At 40.0% G+C, this 18,117-nt stretch overlaps 1 protein-coding gene across 4 annotated transcripts in view; it reads right to left on the bottom strand.

The window, feature by feature from the left end:
* The window catches only part of pdlim2 (PDZ and LIM domain 2 (mystique)), a 38,111-nt gene extending 20,310 nt beyond the window's left edge, over positions 1–17,801 (bottom strand). The window contains exons 1-7 of one of the 4 annotated variants that reach the window (XM_054774271.1): positions 17,462–17,801; positions 15,972–16,025; positions 8,661–8,782; positions 5,716–5,867; positions 2,914–2,983; positions 2,604–2,755; positions 228–291 (exon numbers count right to left, since the gene is read on the bottom strand). In XM_054774271.1, the coding sequence (XP_054630246.1) occupies positions 228–291; positions 2,604–2,755; positions 2,914–2,983; positions 5,716–5,867; positions 8,661–8,782; positions 15,972–16,017 (606 nt within the window). In that variant the 5' untranslated portion in view covers positions 16,018–16,025; positions 17,462–17,801. Of the gene's footprint in view, positions 1–227; positions 292–2,603; positions 2,756–2,913; positions 2,984–5,715; positions 5,868–8,403; positions 8,507–8,660; positions 8,783–15,971; positions 16,026–17,461 lie in introns of those variants that run through there. The other 3 variants (XM_054774273.1, XM_054774272.1, XM_054774274.1) reach the window with 3 other exon arrangements.
* Between the last annotated feature and the right edge of the window lie 316 nt (positions 17,802–18,117).

The raw sequence follows: 18,117 nt of genomic DNA, 5'->3' as shown, positions 1-18,117 counted from the left end.
CTCTGTACATACATTTACAGCAGCACCACGACAAGAACGCTGACATATTGACTTTCCCTTCATATTGTGTGTGAATAGATGTGAAAGTAAACTTATTATCACTGAAAAACTAAGTCAACACATTACTGCTTTTCTTTTACTGTCAAGAGCAAATTGCTGGTGGTGTCCAAATATGTATTCTTCATGTTCAAATGTACAAATATTTAACTAGATTAGCAAAAACCTACCTGTGAAAGTGGCCTTGGCAGTCTGAAACTCTTCTCCTCTGGCGACCATGAGCGCAGCTGAACACTATAACATAAAGACTGCAAGTAGTAAGGGATAATTGTATATTTGGATATCTGGACAGGAAATGTAAACAAATATCATGTTGCAACCTTTAGGGTTGATATTTTACACTTTGTGAAAAATGGTGTAAATGAATGAGCATGATAATGAGTGTGTTGACACAGGTTTCAATGTTTCCAGGACAGTATTCACATTTGTATTACATGTAATTATACGGTCTAGTAATAGTATTGTAACTTATAAAAACATAAAACCATGATTACATTTATAATTTAGTGTAATATGAGACATGGTGATTTTGAAAAACAACCACACTTTAAAATTTCCCCCTGTACAAGACTGATTAGATGTACATTGTGACTGTGAAAAATTAAACATGATTAACATAAATGCATTCAAATAGAAGGGCCAAACACCTCACTGAAGTCAAACATTTTGGATTTGACCTGTGGCCTACAAAGTTGTCACAATGAGTCAACAAATGACCAGCATACAATAAGTGTGGTGAATGTTCCACATTCTGCTTTTGTTAAAGTGAATGCAAATGGTGGAATGTGATATCCTGTGCATATTCTTTGTTACTACAGTAAAAGCCTGTGGCTCCACTTTGTTATTCCCATACCTATTGACACTGGATGCTGCAGTGTCAAGAGAGCACGTTTAATCCTATTCAACCAGTCAAAGAGCACACTTCACAAAGACTCAACTATCCTGCACCTCGCGCGAGTGTGCTTAGTCGAGAATGAGGAAGTGTTGTTCTGAGGACAATGTTTGCGAGTTGGAGGAGAACTGAGCAATGCTATTGATGTTTAACGGTCAAAATAAAGTTCAAATTAAAGAGCGTCAGACTCTGTGTTCCGCTGTGGGGGCGCTTCACTTGCCTCTGTCCATCGTTGTATCAAATTTTAACGTAATCAAATAAATTAGTTATTAGTTCTTTCTGACAGCCGTAATACAAATATATACAATGCATACTGTTCTTGAGATTGGATTATGACTTTATATTACCCCATTAGAAGCAATAGTAATTAGGGAACTGATAATCTTACAGTATATTAGTATCTGTATCGGTCCAATACGGGCCAAATTAATTGGATTGGATATTTAAGAAACCGATATAATCTGTCCGATCCAATCCAAAAGCCCAAACTAAATGCACAACTTAATGCTGCACGACATACCGTAAACAGAGATGCAACGCGTAGCTAGCTAACAAAGTCGCGAGGGCGTGAGTCAATTAGTCTAGCATTGTTGTCATGTCAGATTCATACAGTACTTGTAAAGAAAACAAAAGTACTATTTGTGCGACATGGGTGTCTCAAAGGGTGGCAGCAGCATTGGAAATTTTAACACACTTTGATCAAACATTTGCAAAAGCATCACAATAAAAAGTATGCTGTTTTTTTTTTTGTTTGATAGTCAACTAGTGCTAAGAAGAAAGGTGAGCCATGACCACAGTCTTATGTGTTGAGTCTGTGTTGAAATGCAGACCTACCTCATATTTGGAATATTTCAATGGTGCTGTAGGGTCTAATGACCAATCAATCATTTTATTAAAAGCTATGTGCATTTAAAATTTAAATAAAAAGTAGCATGAGCAGCAGCAGGATTGCCTAATTTGAGCAGAATATTTATTGCACCGTTTGATGGTGCTTTTTTTGTTTTTAAAGAGTTTTATAGTAAGCAAAATACATACAAAAGTATTTTTATAACATGAAAGGATTGATATCGGTATTGGCCAATACGCAGTGTTGGAGGATTGGTCATGGTAACAGACATGAAAAAGTGGTATCAATACATCCTGAAGCGTAATCCATCCATCCATTTTCTATGCCGCTTCTCCTCATTAGGGTCACGGGGGTATGCTGGAGCCTATCCCAGCTGACTTCGGGTGACAGGCGGGGTATACCCTGGACTGGTCGCCAGTCAATCGCAGGGCACATATAGACAACCAACCATTCACACTCACATTCATACCTGTGGACAATTTAGAGTCACCAATTAACCTAACATTCATGTTTTTGGAATGTGGGAGGAAACCGGAGTACCCGGAGTAAACCCACGCGCGCACGGGGAGAACATGCAAATTCCACACAGAAATGCCAAGGGGAGAATCAAACCCAGGTCTTCCCGATCTCCTGAAGCGTAATGTACTACAAAATTAAATGAAAACTATGTTTTGCAATCAGAGATGGAAAAGGAAAGACTAACACACAACTGCTAAATCTGACAGCTTTTTGGTGCAAAATAACTTTTAAAACAATGAAGACCACAACATTCAAGCACGAGTGGGAAACACACAGATGAGCTACTACCTCCTGTTGGTGGTGGCTATCAGCCCATCCCTCTTCCCATCAGGACTGGCAGGAGGATGTGGTGAATAAGGCCCAGGTGACAGTGATGCAGGACTGGAAATGGTGTACTCTCTGTAGTTCTGGTTCTCGTCTCGACTCACTATTACTGCCTCCTACAGTCATACCACAACAGGAAGTTTATGTAACACTAACTGTTGATTGGAACTTTTCTTATTAACATATACATGTATGTGGGATTAATCATGTTATAAACAAATGCGGTGATTATGGTTTATAGGATTTTAGGATTTTTTTTTTTTTCCATTCTAACCTGAAATCGTCCTGTAAGCTGTTCAGGGGTGCTGATACCGTTTGTCTGCCGAGGGCTAGAAAGTTCACACCTAGAAAAATACAAAACCATAGGTGTTAGTCAACTACTACCACTGATCTGATTTAAAGATAACATTACCATTAAACTAAACAGTTCATCAGTGCAATATTAAAATACCTAATGAAATAAATAGTTTGAACAGAAATAGTAAAATAAAAGGAAGCCATTTTACAGACTGGAAAACGGTATTACACAATGGAAATTTTCAGACTTCTTTTGATTAATGTTCAAGTAAATCTGGGCATCTGAATATGTGTCCCTTTCAAAAATATTCCTCAGATAGGCCTCCTCTTTCCAACTAGTCACTTTCACTTTACTTAAATAAAAACCCAATCTGTAAGCAATTTGATGATTAAATTTGAAGGGGAAATATGGGCAGTTCAGTGGCCAATGCAAACACACAATGCCCCCCTGGCTGCAGGGCCAGAGGCTGACTGGCTCTTGGTCAAGCCTGAGGTAATGAGGCACACAGGAAGGCCCGGATGCCTGTGGTAAATCACCCAGAAACACACCACCTCTCATTGCTTGGGTTCGCAATACTGTGTGCAGGAAAGACATGGCAAGACAAGGAAGACGCACAGAAGCTGAAAACATTTCTTCTCCTCAGTATGTTGGAAAGCGTCATTGCTTTGAAATACGAACTGCATGAGCAAAAATGATTCACTCTTTCCCTTCAGCTTCCACCTTCAGCTGTGTGAAGTGGCAAGTCAATAGAAAATCAGACATATTACAGGTCAATGATTACGTCAGTGTTGAGTCTATAAGCATGGGGGCGGCATGGCTCAGGTGGCAGAGTAGTCGTCTCCCTCCCAACCTGAAGGTTGCAGGTTCAACCCTCCATCCTCCAAAGCGCTTTGAGTACCTTAAAAGGTAGAAAAGCGCTATGCAAGTGAAAGTCCATTTAAGCGCTGACCTCTGCGTTACAGAGAGAAATGTGCTTTTGACACCAAATGATGACTGTGACTTTCCTCCATAGATGTTATCCACATAAATCAGCAATTGACTTGATAATATAAGCTCTTCATAGCTGTCATCAAGGGGACCTGCAGCTTAACTGCCTGAGGTGGATTCCTCAGACATGTGCAGTGTAAGGATACCTCTCACTCTCACTCAAAATTAAAATAATAAACACTCAGTGCTGAACCGAGGGTGATTCAATTTCACAACAAACATAACATTCTTTTTTTTTTTTAAGTGGTGATCAAGATTCAAGCCAACCATTCAGCATAGAATAAAAAGGGATTTGTATTTCTATTGTACTAAATAAGACAGTTATGAAGTAACACGACCAGATCTGACACACCTTTGGGCAAGCAAATTGTTTGTATATGAATCAACAGTGTACTGGTGATCTGGCAGACTTCAAATAACCGTAAGCATCAGAATATAAACGTTACAATCTCCAGGAACCAAACCAATCACAAGCAGGGCAGAAGAGTGACACTCTAATAGAAAAATATGGGATATTATGACGAGACAAGTGATGAAATTGTTTTCAACCTGGGGTCAAAATCCCCAATAACATTAATGGAAAATGCTTAACTTCTAAGCCTGCTGTGTTGCTGTCAACAGAGTTTGTAAAGTTTTGAGAAGTGTCACTGCTTCTGCGGCTGAAATAGTTCGACATTTTTAACATTCCACCTCAGCTCACTCACGCCTGGAAGTCATTCAGGTGCAGCTTAGCCCAACTATAAAAAGACTCAAGGAATCGCACAGATATACGTTGCACAAAAATCCGATGTTAGAGCTTTGGTACAGGTTATGAAGTGAAAGTGAGGTAGAACACTACACTACTTTTAAATTTCAAATGGTTCTAAGGACATTTACAAAATAAAATAATACAGTATTGGATGACGTCGTATATGTGAGACTTCTAATTCGTGCATGGTTATTGGTGCAATAACAACAATGCCTCTAAACATAGTAGGGGACACAAAGCACCTTTTCTGTCTGTGGGACACTAGCTTTGCAATGATGGTCGAAAGGGACATCACTGCCAACCATGTTTGAGGGAAAAGGGCTTTTTTTCCATTCAGAGATTAACCAAATAAACATTAACAATTTTCAGCTACCATATTACAAACCACTTGAAAGCCTATGCGAATCGGTAAATGGCTGGGAAAAGGATGTTTAGGGTCTTTGTGTTGTATACCACCTCAAACAGTGAGACTCTAGACATGGCACAGCTATAGAGTAGCATTGTCCCAGCCAAGCAAGTAGTAACAGTGTGGCTTCTGGATGGGTGACAGGCATGCGGTCTGCAGGGAAAATTCTACTCACAGGGACATCGGGAATCCAAGGAGGAAACGTGAAAGTACATGTGCGTGACAGCTTCTGAATGTGTGGCTGCAACCAATAAGAATGCAATACAATGTCTGAGAGCTGTAGGAAACAGTGACCAGAAATGGGAATTAAGGGAGGACCTTTTATCAAATTGCTAGCCAAGAGCAGACCTTATTGAAAGGAAAACCTCTTTAAATTTTCAAACACGTTCTTTGGAGAAGCAACAACAATGTGGCTCCAATTCAAGCTGGTATTTCCCTTGATTGCAGTCACTTGTTTTGTTTGTACAGTGTTTGCATGATAACATAGAAAAAAGTGAAGGACATAAAAGCACGAGTGACTGCGGCGTCTGCATAAAATCAGAAATGATTATGAAATGTACATCGTCTGTGTGAATTATCTCATATACAGTATTTTAAGTGCTAAATTCAATTCTGTTCATAATAACCTAACACATACCTCTCCACCACTAGCTGCAGATGGGTCTTGGAGTTCTTGATTTTATTTTGGGCCTCTGCATTTAGCATGTCAGCAGTATTTTCCCCATTAATGGCCAAGATGACATCACCTAGTTTGAGAGCTGCTTGCTCTGCTTTGCTGCCTCCGTTGACCTGTAGAATAAAAAAAATGAGCTAAATGTCCCACTTAAATGCTGTGAAGTTTGTCAACAATCTGCAATAGTAAATGAGTAAATGGCAGATGATGATAATGAGTGCTTTCCAGAATAAATCATGCTACGAATTAGGGGTGGGCATCTCTGGCCACCTCATGATTCGATGCGATTACGATTCAGAGGCCTGCGATGCGATGATGAAACGACTATCAATGCATCTTTTTTGTGATCAATAGTTTGTCAATTTTTTTAATGCATATTTTTTTCTATATATAATTTCTCGTTACTCACTGTGTACTACTAAAACAAAGCATATTTTTAATGATCCACAATTACAATAAAAATGAAACATGAATTTACTTCCATAGTCTTTTAATAATTGGAAGGTTACATCTACCAACATACTTCCTATTGCACAGAACCAGCACGAAAAGCAAAGTGCTGCAGTTGCAGCATATATAAAATTAACACAAAATTCAGCATATTCTGAATAACAAACAAAATCTGCCATTTTTCACAAATAGACTTTTGAATGAAAACAAAAATCCTAGAGCATAGAATCTGACAAAAATATTTTTGTTGTATAGCAAAGTCAAAAACAGCTTTCACACAAAATATAGTTTCCTGTACTAGCAGCCCTCATACAAGAATAATGCTTGCAGACTTTACCATATTATGAATAACCAAAAAACTAGACTGCCCATATTCACAAATAATACCAAAAAAATCCAAATGAATGGGCCACAAGAAATCAACATGCCTCTGCAACATTATTGAACAGCTCAGCCATACTGGCACCTATGTGGAAAATTAACGAAAATTAGTTATCCCCTGCTCGATGGTTCAGCTGGCTGTTTTTCCTCCTCGTTCAGTTGGAAAAGTGCTATGTGGTTTCTCATATTTGTCGTGTTCCCAAAATATTTTAAGCTTGTATGACAAAGCTTGGATATTGTCTGGATCATTTTTACAACTATGTGAAAGCCAAAGTGCTTCCAGACGCTCGCTTTAAATCCAGCGGGTGCGGGTCAGACTTTATGGTCAGCCATTCTGGTAGCGTCTTACACTTAGGTGCACTTAGGTCCATAAACTGTCCGGGCAGCACTTCCGTGTTTGGCCTTTTTGTTCCGTCAGCATCAATTATTGGCATTTATGAATCGATTAATAATCGTCAATGTCCGCATCGTGACGCATCTAAGAATCTATTATTTCCCCCACCACTACTACTAATCCTATCGCCTATTACAGTAGATAACACAGTAGCAGCCACTGCTGTTGTGTTGATCAACACTGGGCAGAATGATGACACGCTTTGGGAGAAGTTATTAGTGTGACAAACTTGATGGTTTGACCTTTGCCACTAGCCTCATTACACGGCTAAGCCAATGTCACTTTCCCACATCTGTGAAAATGGGACCAAACGCGAAGCCAAACGCACCGCACTTTCAGTTTGGTTTCTGTTTTCGAGCCTTACGTTCCCTGGCACACAGACTTTCAAACACAAAAGCCAAAATCAAGGGGTTGAATATACACTTCGTAAACATTTTAGCCTGACATTTTCAGCAAAATGAGCCTTATTATGAGCCTGACTTTATGCTCACAATTAAGAATAAAGTGAGGGAGGAGAACAAAGAATGCAAAACACTATAAAGGCCTAGACAGTGTGTGCTTTAGTCTCTAGAGAAAAAACTGCAGCGAGAATGCCAGTCACTAGGCTAGCAAGAGGGCAGAGGGGCCATGCTTGTGGGCCTTCAAGAGGCAATTAAGTGTTGCTGTGGTGACTCACAATAGTGGGTGCCTTTTCTGATCAGGATATGCCTGGATTCACATCAACTAAGTGCATTCTGGAGTTCTATCTATTCTCAGGTCTTTGCCCAAGTGAAACAAGGAGCAACTATCATTCAGGCCAATGTTTAGAAAATAGTGCATCCATTTATCAGTGCCAAGCACCAGCAGCTTCACATCATCCAGTCTGAGAGCTTCTCAGCTGCAGTTGGGGAGAACTCAGGAGACTAGCCATTAGTCAAAGTGGACAATCGTTTTAAGAGAAGAAGTTTTATCTCTCACAGCAGGACTTTGTGAGGCTTCACAGTACCTGTTTGATATTTGAGACCAGCAAACACACTGGTGGTGGCAATATTTATGGAAAGCCACGCATGGCTTGTCAAGAGGGCAAACATTAAATGCTTTTGAAGTCAAAATAGATTGAAAGTCAGAATATTTGAAGCATTGATCTACCATTAGTTATACTCTGATTGCTGAAGAGTTGCCAGGGATTGTGGGAAAATAAGGCAATGGCAGGAGCGCAACATAGCAGGATATGCAGTGGCCAGAGTTGTGTGTCTCTGGCATGCAGACATGTCTAACACGCCCCTGAAACAACAGATTGGTAACACAGTAAGCTTATGTAAAAAAACAAAACAAAAAAAAAAACCGTGCACATAGTAAAGCATGCACGCTATCAATGACAAAAACACATATCCGTACTTAAACACATTCAACTGTGCACTCTAGGACAGGAACACCTGACCTCCCACCTCAACTTCCACTGTGACTGTAATCAGTGGTTTCCTTCTAATGTAATCTATTTCCATTCTATTCTAATGGGTTTGGCAGTCAAGGAAATAGGTATGAGGGAGCCTGTGGATATAAACAAAGACAAGAAAAGGGACATAGTGAGAAGGAAGTTGACTTTGCATGGCATGCCATTACAGTCAGTGTTTTGACAAAAACAGAGGATATGGCTTGATAAGGCACATGGAGGTTAAGCAGCAGAGCGAGTCATGACATATACCTTTGATACAGTTATGGCCTTCTTGAAGTCCCTTCCTCCAACTATTCTGAAACCCCATGGTGATGGACCACTCAAGTTCACCGTCAGCGCCATTGATCCGGCTGCCGTGCACTCTTGAGAACCTTAAATCAAAACAAAGACTATTATTTTACATGGAAATGGCACTAAATTTGAGACAGCAATATATGCATAGTTGCATGTTGCAAACTAAAAGTCTGCTGGCATGGCATGACATGACATCAAAACCAAGAAGTGACGAAGCTAAACACTTGACTCTGCCTTTTATCATCACTTTCAATGGCCTAACTCCTTCCAACAAAAAGTCCATAATAGGGCTGAGTTGGGTACTCGTTTTAGACAAGTATCCGTTACAGATAATGCATTTTTGCAGAGTACGAGCATGAATCGAGTACAGCTCATCGTTATCCGTACTCATGTTGAAGGAAAATCCTCATTGGGTAACTACTTATGTACTCACTCGTCACGCTCTGTGATTGGCCAATCAAACGCAGCAACCGCCCCTCCCTAGACAAACTTGCTGCAGGCTGCAGCCAAAGAGGAGCCGTGCCTCACTCACGTATGCAGTGCAATTGGCAAGACAGAGTTGAAACAGCCTGTGTAGTGTTGGTCACTGCCTCCACTCCGGACAGGTTTTTTTTTAGGTTTTCCTCAGCTCGCCTTTATTTCAGTTTGTATCTAAAGTTACTTGGTAAACTTGTTTCATAATGTACACGGTGCATTTGACAAGACAGAAATGTAAAAACAGCTCGTGTTGTGTCGGTCACTGCCTGTGTTTTTTTTTCGTCTGCTTGCTTCTAATTTGGCTGGTGATATAAAGTAATTTGGAAAACTTTGCTTGTAGTACTGAAGGCGGCGCGTTGGGGAAAAATACTGTGAACAAAGACGACCGATTATTTCCCTGTTTGCCATCACTGGATGTTTGCATGAATCACCAACTTCACACACATCATTAAAAAAATCATTTAATAATGTCTTACAGATCACTTATGTCACATGCAAGAATGAGTCAGACATTCCAAAAAGTGATCAATTCTTATTGGAAAAGAACTCAACAGAGGGCATGTCTTTTCAGTACAAACCCAAGCTCACTGCATGGACCATACAGGTTTTTTGGCTTCCGATCCGATCCGATCCGATTTTTTTTTTTTTTTTTAATAATCTTGCCGATCCGATCCTTTTCTTTTTTAAATAAGCTTTAGTTACAAACATGAATTTGTGGAATTGAAAAGGTTTTTATGAAAATAGCTCTTCAAAAGCATTAAAAATAATGCAACCAAAGTACTGCTGACTTGGCTTTTTTTTAAATATTATTACACAGCATGACCAACAATATTACTTGGCTTTTGTAACAAACCTCTGTGAGTCAGGTCCCTAATCCAATAAAAGTCTCTCCAATAAAAAATAATATTGGAAAAAAATTGGTGCGCAAAATACTTTTAGCGTAGGACTAATCATTTGACATGGTTATAGATCAATTTGTTGTGTGATTTAGAATATGTGACTTTTAACAAACTCTCAACGCAATAGCGATTCATTGACAGTCCCTAGAATAAACAACCAGCCCTTCCCATGCAAGCTCCCTGCACCAGTGAAGGAGGAACTACCGCTGTAGCTACGGAGCCATTACAGCACCTACCATGTTGAAGTGCGGCCCAGAGTTACGAACGTTATACATCAACCGGATTTGCCCGATCTCGTGGTGGACACCAATTTTATCCGATCTTCAAAATACAGAGGATCGGCAGCCGATCCTGAAGATCGGATCGGGACATCCCTAGTATGTACTGTATTCTATGTACTGTACTGTCTGTACTGTACATAATATACTGTTCAGTCATTTACACTTTAGTGTTTAGTTAAGTTTAGTGTGTACTTTAGAATTGTATATTTTTAGATTTGACTTATAATTATAGAGAAACCTGTGAGGCAGCCAAGTTTTTGTGTGTGAGCAACGATCTGCTTCAGGGATATGAAGAAGTATTAAAAACAACAATTAGATAAGCTAAGCAGGTCTCAAACAGATCAAACATAACAACATAGTTGAATAGTTCAGGGTGTTCCACTGCAACAGACACTCAATAAAAAACATTTGCTCACCATGTGCAAATGAATTACGACCTTACTCAACATCTTCATGAACTCAAAGTCATCCAATGACTGCAGACATTGCATAATATTGTTAGAGCTTCTGAGAATATGAGAAGTAAGCGAGTGGAACGTCTGGTAACCTCATATTTAAGAGAGGCAGATGCAACCACACTACTCTTTTCATTCCCCCCCACAACCCATATAATCGTCTGCACATTACAAAATGGTGTTTGGGACGAGCAGAACAGACCCAGTTACTTATTAGGAGTCCTGGACAATTACAGCATTACTAGACTGGCCATCATTAGAGTTTTAATTGGTGTAGCCTCCAGAGCTATTCAGATTATAACAGCAAACAGCCCAAGGTGTCCCTGTGACAGTGTCAGTTACTTCCAAACACGCTGTCTGCTACTGAAGCTACTGTATTATAAATCAGTTGTCCTGCTAATTACCTGTTTACACATTTGCTGCTAGAATTATAATAAACCAGTTTTCTAGATCATTTTTCGCATAAACACTGATATCCTTTATTGGCCACTGATGTGATTTGGACTGCACTCATCTGTTGCTCACACAGATCAAAGTGCTGAACACAGTTTGATGAAACTGCTTTCCCACAAAAGCACTATTGGGCAGTTTCCAGCATCCACAAAAGGTGACTTCTGTTCTGGTGGCATCTCGCTATTGCTGCCATACCAGCTTGGACATCCAATTAAACACATCCAAACAAACAATGACAGAACTTCTCATCATGAAGTCATCATTTGACTCACTCTTCAGCTGAGTGGGATGGAAACCTTGGTGCACAAGATGTTCTGAAAAACGGTGACCAAAATGTTCAGGAATAACATAGCTCTTCGAGACATCAACAAAGTTTGGGAGGCTTCTGCTAATTTAAGAAAGACTAAACTCCACAGGTGTATTTGGAGTTTTCTTTGGCTTTTTAACTTAATAAAAAAATTTTAAAATGATGGTAACGAGGAAGAGTGTAATAATGACAAAAGAGCCAGAACTTATTGCAACATAGCAGCAGCATAAAGACAAAAATATTACATGTTTTTAAAATTTCATTGTGTTTTACATTATATTACCGTACATTGTTTCCTATATAACCTGTGTTTTCTACTGGATTTTTTTTTTGTTTTCCTGAAACTCTAACAAATTGGAAGATGACAGTCATTCTTTGTTCAACCTATTAGGTCACTATACTTGTTTGATACCTAGTGTTTCTCAGACCAAAAATGTTATATCAATTTTTGTTTTTGGTTGGGCCGCAGTCAGGACATCGAGGGCTCGGATCCTCATTTGGGCATCTCTGTGTGGAGTTTGCATGTTATCTTTTCTCCGGGTACTTGGGCTTCCTCCCACATCACAAAATATCCATGTTAGGTTCAGTGTACACTAAATTGTCGATAGGTGTGAATGTGAGTGTGAATGGTTGTTTATACAGTGGTGTAGAAGTGTTTGCCCCCTTCCTGATTTGTTATATTTTTGCACGTTTGTCACACTTAAATGTTTCAGATCATCAAACAAATTTAAATACTCGTCAATGACAAGACAACTGAACACAAAATGCATTTTTAAAGTGAAACCTTTTATTATTAAGGGAGAAAAAAATCCAAACCTATATGGCCCCGTGTGAAAAAAGTGATTCCCCTGTTAAAACATAACAGATTAATTGAGATCTATCAGTCTGTAAAAGGTTATTAAGCCATTTTTTAAAGCCTTGGGACTCCAGTGAACCACAGTGAGAGCCATTATCCACAAATAGCGGAAACATGGAAAAGTGGTGAACCTTCCCAGGAGTTGCCCGTCAACCAAAATGACCCCAAGAGCGCAGCAACGACTCATCCAAGAGGTCACAAAACACCCCACAACAATATCCAAAGAACTGCAGGTCTCGCTTGCCTCAGTTAAGGTCAGTGTTCATGACTCCACCATAAGAAAGGCACTGGGCAAAAACGGCCTGCATGGCAGACTTCCAAGACTAAAACCACAACAAAAAGAATATCTCAATTTTGCCCAAAAACATCCTGATGAAACCTGTGGGGAAAATACTCTGTGGTCTGATGAGGCAAAAGTTGAACTTTTTAGAAGGTGTGTGTCCCATTGCATCTGGTGTAAAATTAACACCACTTTTCAGAAAAAGAACATCATACCAACAGTAAAATATGGTGGTGGTAGTGTGATGGTCTGGGGCTGTTTTGCTGCTTCAGGACCTGGAAGATATGCTGTGATAAATGAAACCATGAATTCTGCTGTCTACCAAAAAATCCTGAAGGATAATGTCCGACCATCTGTTTGTGACCTCAAGCTGAAATGAAATTGGGTTCTGCAACAGGACAATGAGCCAAAACACACCAGCAAATCCATCTCTGCATGCCTGAAGAAAAACAAAATGAAGACTTTGGAGTCTCCTATTGAGATGCTGTGGCATGTCCTTAAAAAGGTGGTTTATGCTGGAAAACCATCCAATGTGGCTGAATTACAACAATTCTGCAAAGATGAGTGGGCCAAAATTCCTCCACAGCGCTGTTACAGACTCATTGCAAATTATCGCAAATGCTTGATTGCAGTTGTTGCTGCCAACGGTGGCCCAACCAGTTGTTAGGTTTAGGGGAAATCACTTTTCACACAGGGCCATGTAGGTTTGGATTTTTTCTCCCTTAATAATAAAATGTTTCATTTAAAAACTGCATTGTGTGTTCATGTGCGTTGTCATTGACCAATATTTAACATGCAAAAAATCAAATAAAATCAGGAAGGGGGCATACAATTTTTCACACCACTCTATGTGTTCTGCAATTGACTGGCAACCATTCCACAGTGTACCCCGCCTCTCGTACAAAGTCAGCTAGCAAAGGCTCCAGCTCACCATTCACCCTAATGAGCAGTATAGAAAATGTATGTATATGTTATTGGTTCCCTTTTCTTGCCAGGAAACTAATGCATGTGTTCATTTTGGATTGTTGGTACTGGTAGATAAGGAAATTATGTTTTTTTATTTTCATAACAACATGGCATATCAGGTAGCTTATACAATTGTAAAGAGTAGTCATTTGATGCCATATTCACATTTTGATTAAAGTTGTTTGTCCACACTGTCAATAGAGACCTCAAAGTCTTGCATATTATGTGTTTTGTTTTTGTTTGTTTGTTTTTTTAAATCTGTCCATAAACAGGCAAGTATTGGCCATTAAAAGCATTAATATATTGAGCAACAAGAGAGTTGAACTCAAGTGTTGGAAGAGTGTGTAAATAACACACTCACTTTCTAAGAATAATCATTAAAGGTCAGTTGCATTCATGCTCAGACACTTTGTGAAGCCTTTTGGAACAGTAATGAGGGATTGTCCCTTTAGGGTAAAACAGATTGTGGAGATGAGAGTGACAAGAGCAATCCTTTCTGAAAGTTCAGTTCAAGTTGTTGCTCCAACATGCATAGTGCCCCCAGGGTTTCACAGATATGACTACTGCAGTACTGATATTTATAAGTCTCTATCTCTCTTTGCTTAATGTGAAAATAATACCCAAGTAAATCACAACATACTGGCTGCCCATCACAGTGTTTGGAGTGAATGACTTAAGAAGGAAAACAAATACCTAACATAAATAACAAATAAATGAAAAATTAAGGTTGATGCTCAGTGCAAATCTTTGAGAGTCACTTTGGCTGACGACCACAGAAACAACAATTATAAGATAATTGTTTGCTGAAACCTGCTAGCAAAAGTCTGTAGACGTGTGTGTATTGTCAAGTGTGGCAGGCATTATAATGATTCCCTTTTTAGGAGTTATTAACTTTGATTTGCATGTCACAGCATACGTACAGAGCCAAAAGTGCATTTGATGACTATACCGTGGGACCTCGATTGGTGTCATTAATTCGTTCCAGAAGGTCCGACTCTAACCGAAACAGATGCAAACCAAATAACTTTTTCCAATGAGAAATAATTTAAATCCAATTAATCCCATTCATTCATTATTTATATGCATTTAGAATTGTTTTATGCATGCAAAACTTTAACTGTAAACTATAAAAAACATGTTTTGTGTCAACATTTTTGAGAGTCAACCGCTGAGGACATCATAGACTTTCAACATAAGGTTGATGACTTTCGGTGCCGGTTTCCATTTTGTTAGCCAGTTCAAAGGATATTAACAAGGAAGGACGTTTGGTGATAAAAATATATTAAAAGAACACAGACTATATACGCCATATTGCACGCTAACCGGAGAATTCACGTAAACAAAGGAAAAATTGGGGCATAAATTAAAAAACACGGCAACACTAACTTAGGTTCCACTGTGTGGGAAAACTTAATAAAAGTTGCTCCTTGCAGACTTATAAGTGACTGTTATCATGTGACACATGGGCAGCCTTATTGGCAGAAATTTTATTTTCTTTGTAAATGCCATCAATAATAATTCTAAATTGTTCAAGAAATGCAATAGGCATTTGTTTACAAAATTATTGTACAGCCTTATCCAAAATAAAATAAACACTTGCATGCATACAGGAGTAAAGCGTCTTCAAAATACTAATATTAAAAAATACAACAAAGATTAAATTGAACACCGTGCAACACCCCAGGACTTCCATGGAATAAAACATGGAAAAATATGTACCAGACACTCACAAAGACAGAATAGCATAACACTGACCCTGCAGACATCTGTATAATATACTTTTCACATTTAAATGCAAGGCAGCCAAACATGGCCACCTACATCAACACACTACACCTTCTCCCTGAATGACAGTGTTTGTTTCTCGATGTTTGGACAAAAATCCACTGGGTCAGAATAACCCCCCTTAATACACACATTTACGGAAAGCGTGGCTGATGAACATAACAGATGCTTCATACTCGACTGGGAGGCCTGTCTAGGCTTTGACAGCAATGCAGTCAGACTCCAACCTCTGTGTCGTGCTGCACTCCGACAGGTCGGGACCTACCTGGGTGCACACACCCATTGAATAAAACAAGAGGAATGCAACCACAAGCCTCTCCCTGGCCTTTGTGAAATAACATTCACTTAATTCATATTTAGTCACCAGGGAAATGAGAAAATATCAAACAATAACAACTCAAGTCTGAGGGTGTTGGCCGAGGCATTTCTCACACTTTTAATACTGTATGGCTGCTATCACTAATTGTGCTCATGTGTCATTTAGAGTAAACACAGACTGGAACATACCTGTAATTTGCGGAGGATACGCCCTATGAAGATAGAGATCGTGCATGTCAGCACCTGTAAGGCGATAGGATGGTGTAAAATCTTAAAATATTATGCTTCTTATTGGGCCTGCAGCTCTCCGGCTGGAGTTGTGTATAGCTTGCAATAGGACGACAAGTGTTGACTGCACTTGTGCTGCACCACAATTTCCCCTCTTGTCACCACTCTTCACTTAACATATAGGCTCCTGTTCTGAGCAATCAGGCCAGTTCACCGCATCCTCTGCATGCACCATTCAGTCACTCTCACTTTGTTCAATACATGAGCCCTCTACAATAACCCTGCAACAGAAGGGATGCTGTGCCCTGTCAGTTACATTTGATGCTGTATGGTCAAAAGCAGTGAAAATAATCTCCACATTACATGTGCAATTTCGGGGAAAGTGGAAGAAAAACAGAACAGACCTAAGCTATAGACTGGAAAAAAAAGCCAGTTCATTCAAGTTTGTACTGATCAAACTGTCAGCATTGCATGTGCTTCCCACTAAAAAAAAAGCCACAAAAACTTGCCTGCTTTGCAGTTTTCTTAGAGAATGTCAACTTGTTGCACAGCAACATTGGGATGAGCTGTAGGCATAGTGTAGACATCCATCCATCCATCTTCTTTGCCGCTTATCCTCACTAGGGTAGCGGGTATGCTGGAGCCTATCCCAGCTGACTTCGGGCAAGAGGCATGGTACACCCTGGACTGGTCGCCAGCCAATTGCAGGGCACATATAGACAAACAACAATTCACTCTCACATTCATACCTATGGACAATTTAGAGTCACCAATTAACCTAACATGCATGTCTTTGGAATGTGGGAGGAAACCGGAGTACACGGAGAACATGCAAACTCCACACAGAGATGCCCAACGGAGATTCGAATCCAGATCTTCCCGATCTCCTGACTTTGTGGCCAACATGCTAACCACTAGTGTAGACATTTTTTTTTTTATAAAATGAGGGGGGGGGAAATCTAGCTTGAAGTTGAACACCCTGCTATTTGAGAGCTCTGACCACCAACGTTACAGGACGAGTTAAGAAGATAGCAGTTGAGTGGTGAATGTTTCAAATACTGCAATAAAATTCTCTCACACTGCACCTGGTGCAGACCCTCCACAAATCACTTTGACTGTCTAAGTAGCCTCGCTCCTGGTCCATAGAAGGTGCACCTTGTGGGCTGAGGTGCCTTATTATTATAATTAATTACAGCCATCTACACGAGGTAACTTCTAATTTCCACTTAACGTGAACCATCTAATCGACACTGAAAACTGACGTCCCTCTTCCTTGAGGTCAACACTTTTTGGTTAATGGTGACAACAGATACAGACACAATAACACCACACAACAAGATATTTTTTAACAGAGTAACACAACAATGCCAAGTGAGTACACCGAGTTTTGTTGACGTCAACAAAGTTTTTGCAACGTAATTATTTCATAGTAAACGCCATCTGTTACCTACCAAGAAAAGGGCTGCGTGTCGTCGTCCCCACCTGGTAGCTATTTGCACCGATACACAAAAAGTCTCTTCACCAAAATAAACTTTGAGTGTCCTCAAGCGTCAAGGCAGAAAGATGAATTCGTTCAAAGAAAGTTACTTTAGTCTTTGAGGTGTCTCTTTGAACTGTTCCCTCTGGGAAGGATCAACTCCACCTGTGGTTGCGCGGAGCGACGCTGTCACCGGGATGAGCTTGCGCTGCCATGTGCTCTGACCAAAATAAAGAGTTTGTCAAAGGCAGCAAGCTGGGGCGTGTCGCACCGCAGGGCCGGGAGGAGACGAGGGTGTTGCCCGGGTGATGGTAATTGAGCCATTTGTCCCGCAAAACCACCGCGTCTGCATTTGGTACATTCGCGCCACCTGCCGAAGAAGAGAAGCAGCGCATGCATTCAGTGGCACTTCCGGTGATTCATCTAATTGGCTCTTTGTGTTCACGTGACCCACAGGCGCGGCTCGTTTGCGCAAACAAAATCGTTTACTGACGCACATCTTAAAAGACGATGCTGAATCACCCTGACGTTGTTATTTTAGTCACTGTCATATGCCACATGGTGGAAACATTCTTAATATTACTCTGTAATTCCATAACCATAAATCTTATGATACACTTGCAGTCAAAA

This window comes from Dunckerocampus dactyliophorus, chromosome 4 (genome assembly GCF_027744805.1).
Source record: "Dunckerocampus dactyliophorus isolate RoL2022-P2 chromosome 4, RoL_Ddac_1.1, whole genome shotgun sequence".
NCBI classification, from domain to species: Eukaryota; Metazoa; Chordata; class Actinopteri; order Syngnathiformes; family Syngnathidae; genus Dunckerocampus; species Dunckerocampus dactyliophorus.
Note: the sequence above shows the minus strand (reverse complement) of the source record. Positions and strands in the feature narration are given on the sequence as shown.